Source organism: Vitis riparia, chromosome 7 (assembly GCF_004353265.1).
Source record: "Vitis riparia cultivar Riparia Gloire de Montpellier isolate 1030 chromosome 7, EGFV_Vit.rip_1.0, whole genome shotgun sequence".
NCBI classification, from domain to species: Eukaryota; Viridiplantae; Streptophyta; class Magnoliopsida; order Vitales; family Vitaceae; genus Vitis; species Vitis riparia.
Genome location: NC_048437.1, coordinates 608737 through 628530, shown reverse-complemented (window position 1 = coordinate 628530; position 19794 = coordinate 608737). Strand labels below are relative to the sequence as shown.

Genomic DNA, 19794 nt, shown 5'->3' with positions numbered 1-19794 from the left:
CTTAAACTAAGAGAGTTTACATAATAAATTCAATAATCTAACATATGACATACTTCCATTGGCCATTTATTAGAAAGAAAAAGTCGTAGAAAACTTAAAAGACTCAAAATATTACGAGTTCTAAATGAGTATCATGCATTTTGACTTGGGTGGAGGCATTTGGAACTCGTTTTGACGTGTTTCCAAACTCAAAACTCGATCACTAGTAGCCGAGTTCAAAATTGGAGTGAGTTCAAAATGGCTGGGTTCAAAATTGGAGTGAGTTCGAAATCAATTTTGAACTCATAAGTGGGAGGAAAGCTCAATCCAAAATCCAAGCATGTGAGTTTAAAATTTTCTATGAATTTCAAACTCACCCACTGCCCAAGCTATTTCACCATGTTTTCAGGTTCAAAATGCATGCCTCTTGTTTGGAATAGGTGGCGGGTTGGGGTTCGAACTCAACCTCTACTAAAAGTATCCTTGCATTCCCTTGAGTTTCAAATGGCCAAAAACCATTTTGAATTCAAGTTATCAATTTTGAGCTCATTATTCTTCTCTACCCAATTTGCTTTAAATGTGCGTAACTTCCTTGTTTTTGCTCTGATTTGCACACTGTTTGAAGTGTCGGACTCCCCACTTCTTGAGCTTCAAAACGATATGCAACATGTCAAAAAATGACCTTGGGAAGTGCTCCAGATTTCAATTCAAAGTTACAGTATATGTTGCCGCTAGATTCCAAGTTCTAAATTGCCATGTGAATTAGTTGAATTTTGCTTCATGCTTCCTTTCCCATGATTGTGTGCCTTCTTTCTTACTTCATAATGACCATTCTTCATTTTTTAAGCTCATAACATCCTCATCTTGTCTTTCCTCATGTTCCTTGAGTCTTGACTCTTTCATTGAAGCATATTTAACCCCTTCTTCTTCCTTGGTTGATAATGACTTTTGCACTTAGTATTCTTTTCATCCCTTAAACTTGGAATTAGACTCAAAATAGATGTTAGATCCATAACTAAGGTTTGAACATCAATTTAAGTTAAGTTGGATGATTTGAGCTTTTATATTGTATAAATTATATCATATATGTGTCATTGGAGCACATATTTTGGCTCTAACCATATACAAAGATGTCGAAAGGCCAAACCAAGTAGAGGGATATATAAGAAACAACTCCCACACACTACATAGAGCTCAATTAATCAATAAAGTCTAACATGGACAAAGAGTAGTCTCCTATGAATGCTAACCAATTCCAAAAAGTAATACATAAAAGATTGTTTGAGAGCTTGATTGACTTTGTTAGTATTCTCAAATTCACACCTATATCTTTCCTTTTATATGGTTTAATATAGGCATAAGGAGTAACTCTCCGAACTTTCTTCCTCTTTCTCCCAACAAAGGAACCAAACTTTTATATGCTGAAAAATTTTCCGTTCTAGACTCTTTTAGATTTGAATGTGAACTTTGTGAGTTTTCTTAGAGTCGTCATGTTTTGTTTCTCGTGCAAAACAAAAAATTTAGATCTTGTTTTCCATTATTCATAGTGATGTATGGGATAATTTCATGTTATTTCTTATTTTGGTTTAGATGGTTCATAAACCTCATTGGTGATTGTACTAGCATAACTTGGATTTACTTTCTCAAAATGAAGTTTGAAGCAATCACAATTTTTAAAATCAATTTCATACAAAAATTAAAGTTGAAAGTATATTATAATAATATTTTGGGATGCGGGGCGGTCAGCACCCCAAGGTTTGGGTCCCCTTGGAGAGTCCTAAGAGCTTGACCATGGAAGGTTCCTTGATTATAAAAAAAAAATTATAATAATATTTTAGGATCTTATCTTCTTAAAATTGGGATTGTTCATTATTCCTCATGTTTTGATATGCCCCAACAAAATGGAGTGGCAGAGAAAAAAAACCTACATTTGTTGATAATTGCTAGAGCCTTATGGTTTACTCACAACGTCCCTAAAATTTATTAGAGAGAAGAAATAGACATTTACTGATAATTGCTAGAGCCTTATGGTTTACCCACAATGTCCTTAAAATTCACTAGAGTTATGTTGTCTTAATTGTTACTTATTTAATAAATCGCATACTCTCTAAGACTCTAAACTCCAAAACTCCTATCTAGGTTCTAAGAACACTATTTCCCAATATTAATCTCTTTAGGTCCCTTCCTCGTAAGGTTCTTAGGTGTGCAACCTTTGTTCATCTTCTAAGTAGGATACAATCTAAATTAGATATTAGAGCCATTAAGTGCATATTTCTAGGTTATTCACCTACACAAAAAGGGTATAGGTGTTTTAACCCTCATACTAAGAAAAATTTTGTCACTATGGATGTAAAATTCTTTGAAGATTTGTTATACGCTTCCAATAAAGATCTTTAAGGGAGAAAATAGTATAAAATAACTATCATATCCTTTAGATCAACCTAATATGTGACACCCAATTCACCAAATACTTCTTTGATGGATCCTATGTTTGTCTTTGACTAGCCTTGCACCCAAATCGATACCGTGTAACAGGGAACATGAGGGGAACCGAACTGGAAACTAAACCAGTAAATGTTGATCCAATCCTTTTAAGAAGAAAATATGACAATGTAATGGATCTATCTCTCTCTCTCTCGTACCAATCTTCAAATCTAAAGGTTGGTAATTTTGATACTCTTTTAATTTATTTTTTATTTTTTTATTTTTTTGTTGTTGTTGAAAACCTTGTTTGATATTGATCTTGATGTTCCTATTGTAATAAGAAAGGGTATTAGAAGTTGTATAAAACATTTTCTTTCCAATTTTGTGTCGTACCATCATCTTTATCCTTATTTAAAGTGAAAAAATGGTACCTTTGAGAAATTGGAATCCCTTCTTGGAAGAGGATTGAGTCCTTTTTTATAGATTAGTTATAAAGGGTAAAAATGTAAATAATTGAAACCTAGAAAATAGGAAACTAAATTTTGTATAAATAAATGTATAAAATCCTAATCAATTTTTCATTCTTATTCCATAAAATCTGAACTTAAAAATAGGAAAAAGATTCATCAATGATAGGATTTTCTACACTCCTCAAGTTGGCACGAAGCTATCAATCATTCCCAGCTTGCAAGTTAATCACTTGAATGAATCTCTTTGAAGTCCCTTTGTAAGAATATTTGCCAATTGCTTCTTTGAAGGAATATAAAGCGTACAAATCACTCAATTTTTTATGCTTTCTATAATGAAATGTTTGTTTACTGTAACATATTTGGTTTTTTCATGATATACAGGGTTATGAACAATGTTCATTATTGCCTTATTGTTAGAGTATAATTTAGGAGTTTTAGTCGACATCCTCTATTTTTGTAGGAGTCTTCTTAGCCATAAGAATTCACAAGTGCCAAGTGTTAATGCTCTAAACTTTGCTTCAACACTATGTCTAGAAACAATTGATTGCTTCTTGCTTTTCCATGTGATCAAACAACCTCCAACAAAGGTGCAATACCCTGAAGTTGACCTCTTCTCACTCACAGATCTAACCCAATTAGCATCGGTAAATGCCTCAACACTCATATGATCTCTCTTTTTGAATAACAATCCCTTTCTTAGAGTCTTCTTTAGATATCTAAGAATCTTGTACACTACTTGAAAATGTTCTTCATGAGGGGAATGCATAACTTGGCTAACCACACTTACTGCAAATGCCAAGTCCAGTTATTTAGCGAGGTAGATAAACTTTCCTACTAATCTCTAATATCTTCTTGTATCTATTACAACTCCTTGTGACAACCTCAACCTGTAATTAACATCAATTAGAGTATCATCATGTTTGCAACCAAGTATCCCTGTTTCTTTCAAGAGATCTAGGGTTCCTTTATGAGATAAAGATCTTATTCTTTGATCTAGCTATCTTCATGCCCAAGAAGTATCGTAGCTAACCAAGATCCTTTATTTCAAAAACTTTGTCTAGGATCTACTTTGGTCTCTCCATTTTTTGTAACACTATTACGAGTCACAATAACATCATCTACACAAACAATGAGAATATAAATACCTCCATTGTTTGAATGTTTGTAGAACATTGTGTGTTTTGATTGACCTCGAGTGTAACCATGGTCATGAATTGACTTTATGAACTTGTCGAACCAAGCACATGAACATTGCTTTAGACTATAAAGGGATTTTCTCAACTTTCACATCTTATCAGAGTCATACACATCCTCTAAGCCAGGGGTAGATTCATGCAAACTTCTTCTTCAAGTTCTCCATTGAGAAAGACATTCTTTACATCTAGTTGACATAAAGGCTAATTGAAATTAGTTGCAAGAGATAGTAATACCCGAATGGTGTTCATTTTTCGCTACTAGAGCGAATGTCTCTTGGTAGTCAATATCATATGTTTTAAGTGAAACCTTTTGCAACCAATTTGGCTTTATATCTTTTGATTGAACGGTCTACTATGTATTTAATAGTAAGCACCTACTTGCATCCCGCTAGATTCTTCTCTTTAGGTAAGCTCAATAAGCTCCAAGTACCATTTTTTTCAAGAGCTCTCATCTCCTCCATAACTGCTTGTCCCCATTTTGGAACAAGTAGAGCATCTTGGATATTATTGGGAAAAAAATTTCTAAACCAAACAAGTGAGTTGTAAAACCCTTTTAAGGTTGGAGACAATCTATGATAAGACACATATTTAGATATAGGATGCATAGTGCAAGATATAATTCATTTCCTAATGGAAATAGGAATATCAAGGTTTGACGGAGGAATGGAAGGGGAAATTGAGTTACCTTTGTTTGGATTTGCTATAGGTTCAAGCTCATGGCAATATTCAAGAGGTTGAACTTCTGTTGCTTGAAGATTTTGCTGTCTTGAATAAACATGAAGTTTTGATTGTGGAGCAGTGATAGTGATATCCCTCCTTGAACTAGATCGATTAACAACTTGTTGTGGCATTGGAGGTTTTAGGCTAGGGGCCCATAGTATCCTAGGTGAGTCATGGATGATTTTGGCCAATTTAAGGTCTGATGGTTTTTGGCTAGGAGCCATATTGGGTTGTGAGACAACAATTGGTAGGGGTAAGGAAAATTCCTAAAACAACTCTTCCTGGGGTGAGCTCTCCCAACAAAGAGGAGTTTTTGGGAAATAAGGCTGATTCTCAAAGAAGATAACATATATAGTGGAAAATTTTTTTCTTGATAAAGGATCATAACATTTGTAGCCCTTTTGAGTCGGAGAGTAGCCAATAATTACACACTTGAGTGCTCAAGGATCAAGTTTGCTTTAGTGATATTTATAAATATGGATAAAAACAGTGCATCCAAAAACCTGAATAATCTAAATATGTGGGTAGATGGTTGACAATTGGTCAAGAGATGTTTGGAAGTTGAATATTCGGGTAGGCATTTGGTTAATCAAGTATGAAGTGGTAAGAATCACTTCTCCCCAAAGATATTTTATAACCCAAGTGGTAAACAAAAGAGAACGTGATACTTCCAGCAAGTGCTTATTTTTAACAACAATACCATTTTGTTAGGGGTTATCAACACGTGAGCATTGGTGGACTATTCCATGTTCTAATAGGTAGGAACTAGGAAAGGTATTGAATTATTCTTTACCATTATAAATTTTTGATCCTTGTATGTTTGTTTGGAATTGGTTTTGGACCATGGTATGGAAATGCTTAAAGGTTTTTCTGCATCAGATTTTTCTTTCAAAAGGAATACCCAACATACTCTAGTATGATCATCGAAAGGCATGTGAATCACTAGTCATGTGACCAGTTGCCCCTGAATCAATGACCCAAGGATTAGATGAGACATCATAAAAGGAACTCAAAGATGTATGGATTCAGCAAAATTACTAGAGTTTTAAGTTCCTAATCTGTCTCAAAATTTTGTATGAGGAACATTATCTAAATGTTGAGTTGTCCCACCAGGCATGCCATCTTTAGGTTCAAAATTCTCTGTTGTCACAGTTTGATTCACCTTCTTCTAAGGTTGTTTGCCTCCTTTCTCACCAAGAGAAGAAGGTTTTCCATGTAGTTTTCAACATGTTCATTGTATGTCTTGATTTGTTGCAGTAGTCGCACCACCTAGTATCTTTCTCCCTAGGTTTTTTTATCCCTAGTTTGTTGTGACTAGTAGCAACAGAGTTAGCACTTCTTGAACTATTGTAAATGTTAAGCTTCTTATGAAATGGGTTTCATCATCATAACCCTATGTTATTTTTCACCGCTCACATACGAGAAAGTTTAATCTAAGATGGAAAAGGTTTCTTACCAAGCATTTGTCCTCTAACCACACATCAAACTTGGGATTGAGCCCAACTAAAATTCAAAGACTCAGTCTTGTTCCAATATCGCCACATCCTCTAGTGATTTTGTCTTTAAATGCTAATGTAGATCAAATTCATGCCATAAAATTGCTATAATGTTGTAGCAAACAGTCACAATGAGATCTCCCCACTTTGTCTTGTGAATTGTTACCATCAACTCAAATATCCAAGTAGCATTTACTTTCTTGGAATATGTCTGTGATACCACATCCCAGACTTCTTTGGCAAGTTAATAGAAAAGGTTCATTGATCTCAAGTTCCATCAAGTTGATCAACCATGGGATGACTTACGAATTTTCAGCTTCCCATAATTCAAAAGAAGGATTTGAGATTTTTTATTCCTTAATGGTACCGCACAAATACCCATCTTTCTTCTACTCTTAAGGTAAAGTTCCACAGCTTATGACCACCTAAGAAATTCTTACCAGTCAGCTTTTCAGAAATAATTTGGAGACCGATTATCATAATGGGTGATGGATCTAGGCTGTTAAGTTGTTTCAATAGGAGTTTATTCAAAAATTCCTGTCATTGGTAAAACAAATAGGCAGCACAAGAAGGTGAAGACCAGAAAAAATTGTGAGGAAAGGATTAGAATATATTTCCAGGCTTTGATACCATGTGAGTAGAAGAGAAGAAAAGAGAGGAAAATGATTCCTCACTTAATCAGACTAGAAAAGTTTTACAGGGTACAAATACACAATTTGTACAGCTATTAGAGGGGGGGGAAGTCCTATATACCACTATTCAATCTCTAGAATTGCTCCATGATCTACTCCCTACCAAATATGCATAAAACATTGACTAAACCAAATTCTATGATCTGGACAGATTTTATGTGGCTCCTGCTAACATAAGCATAAGAAGCTTGAACACACCACAAACTGTGAGTATAAATAAATTAACAACTAGCAATTCAAATTCATGAAGGATCTTAAAGAATCTTCTAGATTGGGAAATTATCTTATTAGTTCATCTTATGAAACTTATTAGGAACCACCAAATCATATATGATTTGACTGATAAAGATTTTTACATTTCAAACACCTTTTTTCCAGCTAAACCCTACATTCTATGCTAACCAATAATACCCTGTTACACTCAGACTACAACTCTAGATATGTTTCTCATGATGGGTGCGCCTTATCTGAAGGGAGTGGAGCATAAATAGAAGCGCTCAAAAAAAGAGTTGTTGCATCTTAAATCACTTACCAAATTGCACACAAAACATCATTTTTGAATTACCCAAATCCTTAAAATCAAATTATCCACTCTAAGGATGTTATTCAGAACTACCCCACAATAGAGAAGAGACCTTGAAAGGAACTATACTACTCCACTCAATAAAGCCTTCAACCAACCTCTGGGGTCAGCTATACAAGTACCTTCTTTTCCTTTCAACTCTAAGGCTTATACTACTCAATTCAATAAAGCCTTCAACCCAACTTTGAGGTCAAGCTATACAAATACTCTAAACACTTAAGGCCCATATCACTCGACTCAATAAAGACTTCAACCCCAACTTTGGGGTCAGCCATATAAGTACATTCTTTCCCTCAAGGCCATGTTATCCATCAATTAAAGGGAAATCATTCCATCATCAACTTCTTCATTCTCTTGTTTCTACTACATCATGCTTTTCGGAACCCTTTGACTTGATTCAAGCTCTCCTTATTAGCAATTCATTTCCCTCCATAGCACATGACTGAGCATGCCCACTTTCCTTGTCCCATCCTTAAGTAGTGGAACCTCTAACTTATGATAAAAGCATTCCTTTTTTCTGTAGCTTCTTCCATTGTCACGCATCCATTTTAACATCCTCAACTTAGTTACACTCATTCTGTGAACCCATGTAACCTTCCAACTTGAGTTCAATTGGGAAAAACAATCATCATTACCAAAGAGCATCATCCACAACAAGCTACAATCATCTTCTCCTATCACATTATCCAAAAATGAATACGAATAGAAACAAGGATAAAAAGAACTCTAGAACTATAAGAAGCATTGCCAGTTGAGTTTTACAAAATTCATATTCCAATCCTGCAAGTTGTCATGAAAACTACTAGGAAAGGCTGCATAAAGGATTATTACCTGCCCATATATCCTAACAGTACCCCACTCATCCCTGACACCCCACTTGAGAACCTATCTTTTTCGAAATGATGCACCCAATTTAGGAACAGATTTCTAAAGACCATGTAGCCTTGGATCTCATAGTCTTAACTCACCTACATCACTGCTCTCCACCAAAAACAATTCAGTTCTTTTCTTTCTTTTTTCTTTGATAAAAAACAAGGTAATATAATAAATAGAGGAGAAAGCACAAAAGGGATGAGGCGTCCTTCCAAGTTGAAAGAGAATTAGCATAAAGAACAAAGAATCCAACAACTTGCCCTCCATGCCAATGTCATACAAAAATGATATTGAGGGAGATGGTCTCCCACATAGCCTAATGCAAAAGAGGCTCAAATTAGCCAACATCTCAGCTTCCTGATTTGTTGATCTAGGCCTCCATGTGAAAGATCAGCCCACATCTCTAGACAGTTCCACTATCCTCATTAGTCAATAGTCATATCTCCAAGGTCCTGTCAAATCATTAGTCATCCAGGAAAGAGCAGTGATGAATATTCCTCCAACAAGATATCAGAGAAACCAAGCAACTTTGCCTCTCTCAGGCCTTGGTCCTCTCCAATCATTAGTCATCCAGGAAAGAATATTAGCTTAGTCCTCCTCCAACAAGATATCAGAGCAACCAAGTAACTTTGCCTCTCTGTGGCCTTCATCCTCTCTAGTCAGTCATACAGGAAAGAACAGTATTTGAATCCTCCTTCAACAAGACATCAGAGAAACCAAGCTACTTTGCCTCTCAGACCTTCTAGAAGGGTTAAAGATGTGAATAATTAAAATAAAATTTAGGATACATTTTGAATTTATAAGAATACTATCACTACTAATTTGCAGTAAATAGAATGAAACCAATATCAAAGTCAATTAAGTGAATGTCCATTCAAAAGGTCAGCCAGCTTACTTTGCATTTCATCATGCCGAGTGCTCTTCTCTATTAGAAGGCACTGTGCTAGAATCACTCCCTGTTGAATCGCATTTAGAGGAACAGCAGCAGTGCCATCATTTTGAATGCCTTGTGCTCCAATTCCAGGGTTGTCATTTTGTAATAATCTTGGCGTCATCAATACATCGGAAGCTTCACCTTTTCCATTTTGATGTACAAGTGAATTATTTTCACCAATTATAGAAGCATTAGTTGGGAGTTCAGGGCTTGTTGAGGGGCATGTATCCCCACTGTTTAACATGCTTGTGTTTGCAACAAGTACCAGTTGTGCCTTTGGTTCCACCTGTATCCAGTAATGATCTGTAAAGTAATGAAGGAAAGTTTGCAACAAATTTCCAAACACAAAATTTTGAAGTATGTACTTGATGTACAGTCCGGAAGCCAAGTACTCCAGTGACAGAAAGCTGAAGCCCAGATGCCACTTCAGCTGATTCAAAATTCAGCCTGATACCATAAAGAGGCTTCAGAAAACAATAGATAATAAAGTAGTCACCAAAACCAAAAAAACCAAAGGGAGAAACCCTCTTTTCGACACTCAAAGAAAGACAGTTGAGTATATTTAGCAACAGCATAAGGCTAGAGTTCAAAAAGCAGTGTTGTCAACATATAAACACATGACATTGAGGCCACCAAATTATTCACTAAACTGAAAATAATGTCCCAATAGTTTAACGTAAGGGGAATACAACTTCATAACCTTCCAAAAATTTCAGTTTTGCATGTAACTGACAACAAAAAAAGGGAAGGAAAGACTGGACTATGGAATATAGCTGCTCTACAAGTGTTGGCAATATGCCCTTGAGGCCTGACTCAAGTGGCAAGGGGATGGGTGCTCTATTCAAAAAGAGATTATAAAGAAGGGTTTGACCATGTACTTTTCTATGCTACCATTTCTGTGATTAGGACGAAAAATTAGGAGGGATCCAGGCTTCTTTGAGATCATGAGGAATAGACTTTGCTTTTCACCTCCCTTAAGGTACCCATCACCAAGGATCAAAGTATCAAAAAATGCGAAAATATCAATAGTTGAATTTTACAAAGATATAGGAAATATTAGACAAAAAACCGAAAAAAAAAATATCGATGATACTAAAATTGAACAAAACTCATAAAAATGTTGAGAAAAACTCTAAATGATAAAAACAAGTAATCATACACATATTAAATATGTTTTTTTGAAGAAAACAATATATGATAAAATTTGTGATGTTTGACAGTATTATGCAAAACTTGAAAACACACTCATACCAAAATGATGACTTAGTTGTACCAAGTATATAAAAGAAATGATGATATATGTATCATATTTTGTTCAAAAATGTTTATAATTTTATTTTAATTTTTTTTATCAAAAACAAAAATCTATTAATGATAATAATATTATTTACAAATTTATATTTATCTTATATCCAAAAAGTTTAGAAGACATAAATAAGTTAAGGATTATACATATGTATTATCAAAGCTATGATGACTCAGTGTCACCCATTTTACATAGAAAGACCTAGTTCAAGTCTAACGTTCCCTCTTTAATTTTTTATTCCAACTATACACACGTCAACATATGAGTAGATAGTCATCTTGTGTCTCTTGGATTGCACGTCAACTATACACACGTCAACATATGGGCCTCAAGATATTTCCAAAGCCTAGTGCACTACACACCCTCATGCACCTTGGTTAAACCAACAATACCCACCTCATATTCCCTCTTTCTCCTTGTTCTCTCCCTCTACTGCAAACTCCATAGAAGCACATTTCTACTCTCTCTCTCTTTAGAAACCCTAGGATATGAGTTTTGTTGTTTCTCTAGAAACCCCAAGAACCTGAACGAATCATGGTTGGAGCTCTAACAAAAAGGATCCATGGAAGAGCAAAGCTTGGTCTTGGTAGCTTCAGCCTCGAGACCATTACCAAGTTGCAATCTTCATCACCAAAAAAGGCCAATATTCCAATGAAATTTCACCAAAAGATAGCAATAAAATCGAAAAATCTGTATACAATCAAGAAAAAAATCGATAACTTTCCATCAAACCATCTTTCTTCTCGATTTACCGTATTGTGCCTTCGAAAATCCTCATATTTTATCGAAAATCGACCAGATTTTCATCCATGCCCATCACTAAAAAGCCCAATGGAGTTCCTATGAGCTTAATCATGAAAGAATGTGCAACAATTTAATCTATAGGAAAGTATAAAGGGAGCACTTAGCCTCAATCAAATTCTCCTCCCAAAGAGCCTCTCAAGCTTTATCTTGATATGTACTCTAGAAATCCAAGCCAAATGAGGGTTGAAGAGATTATTATAGAGATGACATAATATGTTCCTTTTTCGAAACCAAATGCTTGAGGTTCGGTAAGAAATAAATCCTAGCACAATTAGGGGGTCATAGAGGTTAATAACGGGGGTCAAGGACCATTTTGGTATAGTGATAAGAGTCTGCTCTACACTTATAGTAGTGGTTGGTTTCTCCATTCAAATAGAGATTCTAACTCTTTTGAAGGGTCAGTTGCAAGCTAAATATTTGGGTATTTTTAATCTCTTAGTGGAAGGAGATTCTATTGTTGCCATATCTTGGATGACTAAGAAGGGGAGAGGTCATGATAATTCTTTAGAGTTAGGTTTTTCCTTGTGTTGGGCTCCTTACTTAACCAATCATATTACAGATGCCTAAGTAAAATGTGGACCCAAGCTACCAAGCATTTGGATTCTTTTGTAAGAGATTCTTTCCTCCATGAGTTGTCTTAAGCATTGTTGCAACCATCTTAAGTTGTGAAATTAGAGTTGCTTTTTTGGATTGGCATAAATTTACTTCTTTTAATCAAATTTTGTATACGGTTGTGTAATTGTCAGAAGGGTTTTTCATCCGCCTCCATAATTACTATTTCAATGCAATGGAATGATTGTTTCCAATCAACAAAAAAGAGAGGGAAAAAGAGAAAGAAAGATGGTCTAGGGCTAATTCTCTCTTAGGTCTTCTTAAGGAGTACACATCCTTAGCAATACAATAACCTAATAAGTAAGGCAGAGATATGGCAAATCCCATGTCCTTAATGGAGGCTTTGATGACAATCAAAAAGCAAATAGGTTGGCTAAGAAAGATAGTGCACCCCCACCCCCCTCCTCCCACCACAACCACCACACACGCACAAAGGAAAGAAGTTTTCCTAGGGGTTTCCATTGTTTGGTGTTGCCTTCTTTTTTTTTTCTTTTTTTTTTGTTACTTTTTCTACAAGGATAAATAAATTTAAAGGAAAAAAATCTAAAACCTCTCATCCTTTTTATGCATCCATTTTCCTTCCATTAATAAAATGTTTCATCTCTTGTCACAAAAATTCTATTGCAAATCTGTCTCTGCAGCCCAAATATGACTGGCCTAAGGCACTTAAAGGGCATCCATACAAGAAGCCAACAAATTTGTAGGCTCTATGTGTGCAAAACACATAGATGAAGTGTGCACATGCCCAGAAAAAGCACATAGATGAGCTTTTAGAAGATATCTCATCCTTTTTAGGCATCCATTTTCCTTTGATTGATAAAATGTTTCATCTCTTGTCAAAAAATTATATTCTAAATCTGTCTCTACAGCCCAAAATATGACTGGCCTAGGGCACTTAAAGGGCATTCATACAAGAAGCCAAAAAATTTGTAGTCTCTATGTGTGCAAAACACAGATGAAGTGTGCACATGCTATATATGTGGGATTTAGTTCCAACAAGAATAGAAGTTTTGTACAGGTGAGTGTGTGTGTGTGTGTGCATGTGTGTGTGTGTGCGTGTGTGTGTGTGTGTGTGAGAGAGAGAGAGAGAGAGAGAAAAGGTAATCATTAGCTTAAGTAAGGGCTAGGGAAATGCAATAGAGAAGTTTAACAATAAGTGTTTCAAAGAGCAAAATGGAAAACAAAGAAGTCCCCTTACCTAAGACCTCTAGAAACCCCAATCTATCCCTAGCCCTCTATCAAGCAAAACAACATAACAAGCCAACCTAAGACACCCCAAAGTCACACATACCACTTAAAATCAAAGCCTTCATATATGCTTTTCAACATGATGATATGTTTTTTGAAACCCACCTTAAAGGTAACAACTTCCTCTGGGAGTATTTCTCATGTAAGCTCCCATTAGAAATTAAGATCATATCAAGAATTTGCCTTCCCTCGAGATGAGGGCAAAGTCTCATAAAGAAACTTACATATTAGTTTAAAAAGAACCTTTTCTATGATCTTATACAAACTAATTGTCAAGCTAATAGGTCTAACGCCATAACCATTATAAATTAATCTTTATTAAGGACTAGAGCAACAAAACTGGACTTGGGATTACAATTAGTCTGGCTTTTTAGTAGCACTCCTTAAAACCTTCAAAACATCCATTAGCAAAACCACCTATCTTGATCTTTAAAAGGCCTCTCTTATTTCCACCTTCTAAAAAGGCCTTTTCAACCACCTACCTTGGTCCTAAAAATAGAGGCCCATCCAAGTGTTCAATCATAAGCCTCTCCAAATTTTCTCTCATATGAAAGCAAATTCTCAAAATCTTATATGAAATTAATTCATAATCTTTAACTTTTATACCATCTACCAAGTGGATATATTTGACCAATTTTTCTCTTGATCAATACCAAATGATGGAAGAATTTGAAGGTGCAATCCCCTTCCTTGAGCCACAATCTTTAACTCCAACTCACTTCCTCTATGAGCATCATTTCTTCTAGCTTAGATTTGCTAGACAATCTAAGGGATCTTACATTTTCCACCATTTTGCCCATGCCCACTTGACCTCACGTGGCTAAACCATTTTGAACAAATTTCCCTTATCTTGTTCTCACCATACAGATGAGTAAGCATCTAGAATTTGACATATAAATTTGTTTTTTATTTTATTAATAATAAATTCAAATCATGGGTTAAAAAATGTACTGAACAACAATTTTTTCACAAAAAGAAAAATACTTATTCAAAATTGTCTTGCACATCCATATGATTATTAAAATAAACATACATTTGATTAAACATCAAGAACAAAATGAGTGCTTAAAGAGAGAAATTCAATGAAAATGTCCTAAACCTAGTATTTCAAAAGGATATCAATTTGGCTACAAGGGTGCCCATGAAATGAAACTAACTCACAATAACTAACCTGGAAGAATCAACTCGCCCATAAGTATATTCCAGTATTCCAGCTTCTAAATGAAGCATTGAGACAATAGATGATAATTCTTCTTCATGTAACTCAGCACCCCAATAATTCGACACTTTTTCCAAAGTGCCAAAATGATGAAAAGTTTCACCCATGAAAACTTGCAATAAATCAAACAAAGAAGACGACCGCTCATCCAACACTCTCTGTTGAAAGAGTATGACCCTAGCCAGCCACCACGAAATGCTTCTAACTCCATTCATGGAAGTGAAACTTCCTTCAAATAACAAATCTTTTGTCCTCATTAGCAACATCTTTGCAAATACTATATACTACAAACAACAAAAAGACTTTGCATCAAATGAAGAGGTAAAGCAAATAACTTATGACAACCAACAAGAAGAATGACATGCACAAGTACATGACCTGACACTTGACCCTACAAAATTAGTACAACATAAATTATACCATCAAAGAGCATTCATGCAAAATATATGCACAACATTATGTGATTATGTATGCATATGGAAACATGTGCATTACATCTGCAAGGAAGCAGGGGTGGTTTGAGATATTCAAAGTAACTTATCCCAGTATATAGTGAAGTGTCTGGTTGTAACTTGCAATGAAAGCACTTCAAATGGTCATCCTAACAGATAATATGCTCGCATATATGTCAAGGTTGATCAAATTTCTAACTTTGCATCCACTTGACCAGAAATAACCAGAAGTCATGTGTTCAGAACATGTTTAGTTTTAAGTTGGTCCAATATGACAATCCAATATTCATTTTTCCCTTTTCAGATCAGAAATTAGATAGTATCGTGTATAAAATAAGTCACATATGAGGAAATATGAGGTGTCCTTCAAGCTAGGGAAACGTACAGGAGTACAAACAGAAAAAGAAGATAAGGACCAAAAAAAGGCTCAACGGTGCAACCCAGATCTGACAGCTTTCCCCCCTCTATGTATAGAACAAAGTCAGTCTCCAATACTGCAAAATAGAACTGAGGAGCAACCCAGAGAATTCCTTGGACAAATACATCCCATCAAACATGAGAAAACCGATAGGCTCTATATGGCAACTATTTTCAAGAATAGTTTTCTGTTTTTTAGAAAGAAAAAAAAAACTGAAAAAACTGAAAAATACATTTGGCAATCAGAAATTGTTTTTTGTTTTTTTTTCTGTTTTCTATTCTCAAAAAACAGAAAACAAGGTGTTTTCAGATAACTTTTTTTACTTGTTTTCAGTTGTTTTTTTAGAGTTGTTTTAAACAATAATTATACAACCATATATAATGATTAAAAATAAGTTATGGACATAAAAAATATTTTTAAAACATATTTAAAAATATTAAAAACAGGTTAAAACAATTTTAAGTTCTCAAACAGATTTTTGTTTTACAAAACATCAGAAAATAGTTTTCAAAAACTGTTCTTTAAAACTATTTTTTCAAAACTATTTTCAAAAACAATTACCAAACAAGGCCATAGTCTCCCACAAATCACCCACTGGTCTCCTCCTATCCTCAACAGTCATTGTATTATTCTTTAGCCAAATAACCGACAAGGTGGCTAGGATAGTTTCCCCACCATCAAGCTCCCTCTAGGATTTCTCTCTATCCCTAAGAAATCACTAGCAAGCTTAAAATACCTCAAGGAGCTATCCACAACCCCTGCTACAGGGGATAGTCTCCATAGAACACCAAAGTGAAGGGGCAAGAGAGAACAAAAAGCGTCCACAGAATCCTTACTCTCCAGGCATGAGAAGCCACCCTTGGGGCTAATGGCATTATAGGCCTACTGAGCTAGAGCATTTCATCAGTATTTACCTTCTTATTAACTACCAACCATTTGAAGACTCAACTTTTGGGACAGTCTTAGTAGATTATGTGGAATTAGCTTGAGAGAAACAAAGAATAGAATCATTTCTCCAAGAAGCATAGAACAAAGAATTTGGACAAAAAAAAAAAGCACTGGAATACAAATCCCAACAGCTCTCATCTGAGATAGTGGATAGAATTGGGAGGGAATGTTTAGGAATATGTCCTACAAATGACATTTATCCTACATCAATAATCTATAGCATATTTCATGATATGAACACTCACAAATGACTTTTACTTGGCATCCCTTATTTGTACAACCTCATATTGATCGTCCAAAGTTGTACACAAAGTTTTCCTGACTTTCTTTTCATTTGGTTACCTACAATCCACCACAACCTATGTTCAGAAATTACTTTGATCAACTTTACTTCACCTAATTTTACAAATATATAATCAATACTACTCTAACTAGCTCCTCCAGCATTTAATAAAACCTCTAACCTGCTAAATCTTTACAAACAAATTAAAAGCCATCAATGAATCCTTAACTCAAAAATAATACCACCAAGTTGGCTACATTGAAATATAAACTAGCACCCAAATCAAAAAAACAGAAGAAGTCCGTCTAAAAACCCAAAAAAATAAATAAATAAATAAAGGGAAACTTTTTTTACATTATTGGTTTATTTGTTAAAAAATTCATCACTGTGTTTCCAAAAAAAAAATAGGGTGAATTTGGTTGAGCAATTCATAAATTGATGGTTCACGTTGTGCCTAGATTTGAGAATTCAGTTAAAATCACCAATGAAAATTATAATGCTTCATGAACCAAACAACAAGTGAATTTAAAAGACAGACAAACAAAAAGTGAAAAGGTGAATACATTAAAAGTGCAGAAATGAGTACTACCTGGAGGTTATAGGTTTTCCCAAACAAGTCAGAACCAGAAGACATAAGCTGGATTCTAGCCCAATTCTCCCACTCTTTGAATGCATTGGCATGTAAAGGACTCAAAGGCAATCCATCCAATGGTCTAACAAAATTAAAACAAACAAATAAATATAAACTTATACATTCTTGTTTTCAAAATTTTGTTTTAAAATATGTTTGATCATTGCATTTCTTTTTTGTTAGACTCCGCAACATTTTCCTTCTTTTTTCCAGGAAACAGACAGAAACAAAAACACTACTTTTTCCCAAAAAGATTAGGATCTGTCCAGTAACGTTTTCGAAAACAGTTCTAAAAAAACATTTTTGAGAAAATTTGTCAGTTGTTTTCCCAAACAGAACTCAATTATAAAAACAGATTTCTCCAATTACTCTCCATGAAGGTAATAAGAATTATATTTTTAATTGTTTGATTGAATACTCTAAAAAATCACTTGAAAACAATTTTAAAAAATGCTTTGAGTCAATAACATTCTCTTTGGAAGTCAAAATGAAAACTAGTTTCTGATTTCCAAAACAAAATAAATGAAAGCGAAAACAAAGAGAAAATTCGTATCACATTCTCGAACTTGTTTTCAAAATATGTCCTGAAAATGGTTCATTTACAAAAAAATTCAAAACCCCAATTTCATTCTCCGTACCAAACAATTCGATTGTTGCGTTTTGTTCATTTTTTCCCCCAAAAATTGACAACGACATTTCAAATTAAAATCAAACAAAAATTAAAAAATGCAACAGACAATCAAACACATTTCTCAAAAATCCCAAATCATGTTTTCAAAACCAAGTGAGAGAGAGAGAGAGAGAGAGAGTTGAGGAGTACTGACCCAGTCAGATTACACTGAGTGAAGCCAAGAAACGCCGAAACCGCAACACACATCACCAGAACAGTTCTAAAACCCCTCTCCACCTCATTTACCGACTCGTCCACCAAGAACGAGTCCACCCGGTTCATCAGCTCGGAGTAGAACCGGTTGGCGCAGTCGACGGAATCATCAGAAAACTGAGAGAAGAATTCGTCTTTGAGCCTGAAGACGTTCCTTGTGGCGTCGGAGGAGAGGACTTCGGCATAACGGCCAGCCTCGATTAAATCAAGAGTGTCGATGATGGTAGTGAGGAGAGGAGTGGCGGCGTGAGATTGCGGCGGCGGTGGCTGTTGTTGGTGCGTCGCTGTTGTACAGCGGAGCAGGCGTAGCTCGTAGTGGCGGAGGAGGTGCAGGTGTTGTTGGTACTCCGCCATGGGGTGTGGCGGAAATGCTTGTGTAGGGGTTTTCGCGAAGGGTTTTTGAAGGGTTTTGGGAGTTTACACCGAAAGTTTTGGAATGTCCACAAACCGCTTTTTAAAATTTGTTTTAAAAGGTTTTTTGTTTCCCCCCCTCCTTAATCCTCACTCTAAAAAATGTTATGAACACGATTTTTGTTTAGTAATTTAAAAGATTTTTCTTTTTTTAGTATTTATAAAAATTTACAATTACCTTTTTTTTGTGTGTGTGTGTGTGAAAACCATATCACTTTACTTTTAAGATTATGCGCTACACTTTAAATTACATTAATTAGGATTTCTTTTTTATGCTTTCAATATCCAAAATCATGTTCAAAATGGAAAACACACACACACACACAATTTAAGCTACCAAAATTAGTTAATCAAATGTATGTAAATATTGGATGAGTTCTAACTTAACTCAAATGGATGCAATCTCATAAGTACAACTTTATTATCCTTTTTATATCGTGTGTTATCTTTTATATTTGTAGTATATATTTGAAAATAAGATTAAAAAATAATAAACTTAGGATTATACTAGCTTTTAGAATTAATTGGTTAATTGGATTAGACTAGTTTTTATGTGAAAAAACTAATCTCCAATAAAATACAATGTTCTAATTAGCATTCTTAACATTCTTTCCTAATAATAAAGGTGATGATATGGAAATGTCATGCCACACTCTATCTCTCTCTCTAATTTAAAAAGAAAATATGAAAATACAATTACTAACAACACTTTTTAATGCCAAATATATTTATGCATTTTTATAATAAGTTTAAAAATGCTATTCATATTCCTTAAAAAAACTAAAATTTTAATTTGGTTAAAAAAAACTCCCAAAATCCAAAATTTCATTGTGTTTTCCAAAATTACTTTTTAAAAACCTATAATAAAAAATACTAATGTGTTTCCTCAAGGGCCGTGTTCTTTGAGCATTTAACTTTTAAAAGGCAATAACTAGAAAAAGTAGAAAAATAAATTTGTGTGATGCAATAAATGTTACATTGTCACATTTTTCATACTTGACATGAAAATTATTCTTAACACTAGTTTGTTGTAGTTTAATATGTTTGTCAGATGCACTCATACCACAAACTATGCACTTTATATCGTCATTGAGTTGAGAGTTGTGAGCCGTGTTAACTAGAAAAAGTCTTCAACATTATGAAACCCCTAAGATATGAGGTAGTGCATGTGTGGAGGTGATGACCACCTTGCATAGAAGCATCCCATTTCTT

General features: G+C 34.7%; 1 protein-coding gene across 2 annotated transcripts in view; it reads right to left on the bottom strand.

The window, feature by feature from the left end:
* LOC117917239 (tetratricopeptide repeat protein 27 homolog) overlaps positions 1–18584 on the bottom strand; it is a 63747-nt gene extending 45163 nt beyond the window's left edge. Inside the window, exons 1-5 of one of the 2 annotated variants that reach the window (XM_034833443.1) lie at positions 18113–18584; positions 17247–17370; positions 14509–14840; positions 9733–9814; positions 9329–9653 (exon numbers count right to left, since the gene is read on the bottom strand). In XM_034833443.1, coding sequence (XP_034689334.1) covers positions 9329–9653; positions 9733–9814; positions 14509–14840; positions 17247–17370; positions 18113–18525 — 1276 coding nt within the window. In that variant the 5' untranslated portion in view covers positions 18526–18584. The remainder of the gene's footprint in view (positions 1–9328; positions 9654–9732; positions 9815–14508; positions 14841–17246; positions 17371–18112) is intronic. The other variant, XM_034833444.1, reaches the window with a different exon arrangement.
* Between the last annotated feature and the right edge of the window lie 1210 nt (positions 18585–19794).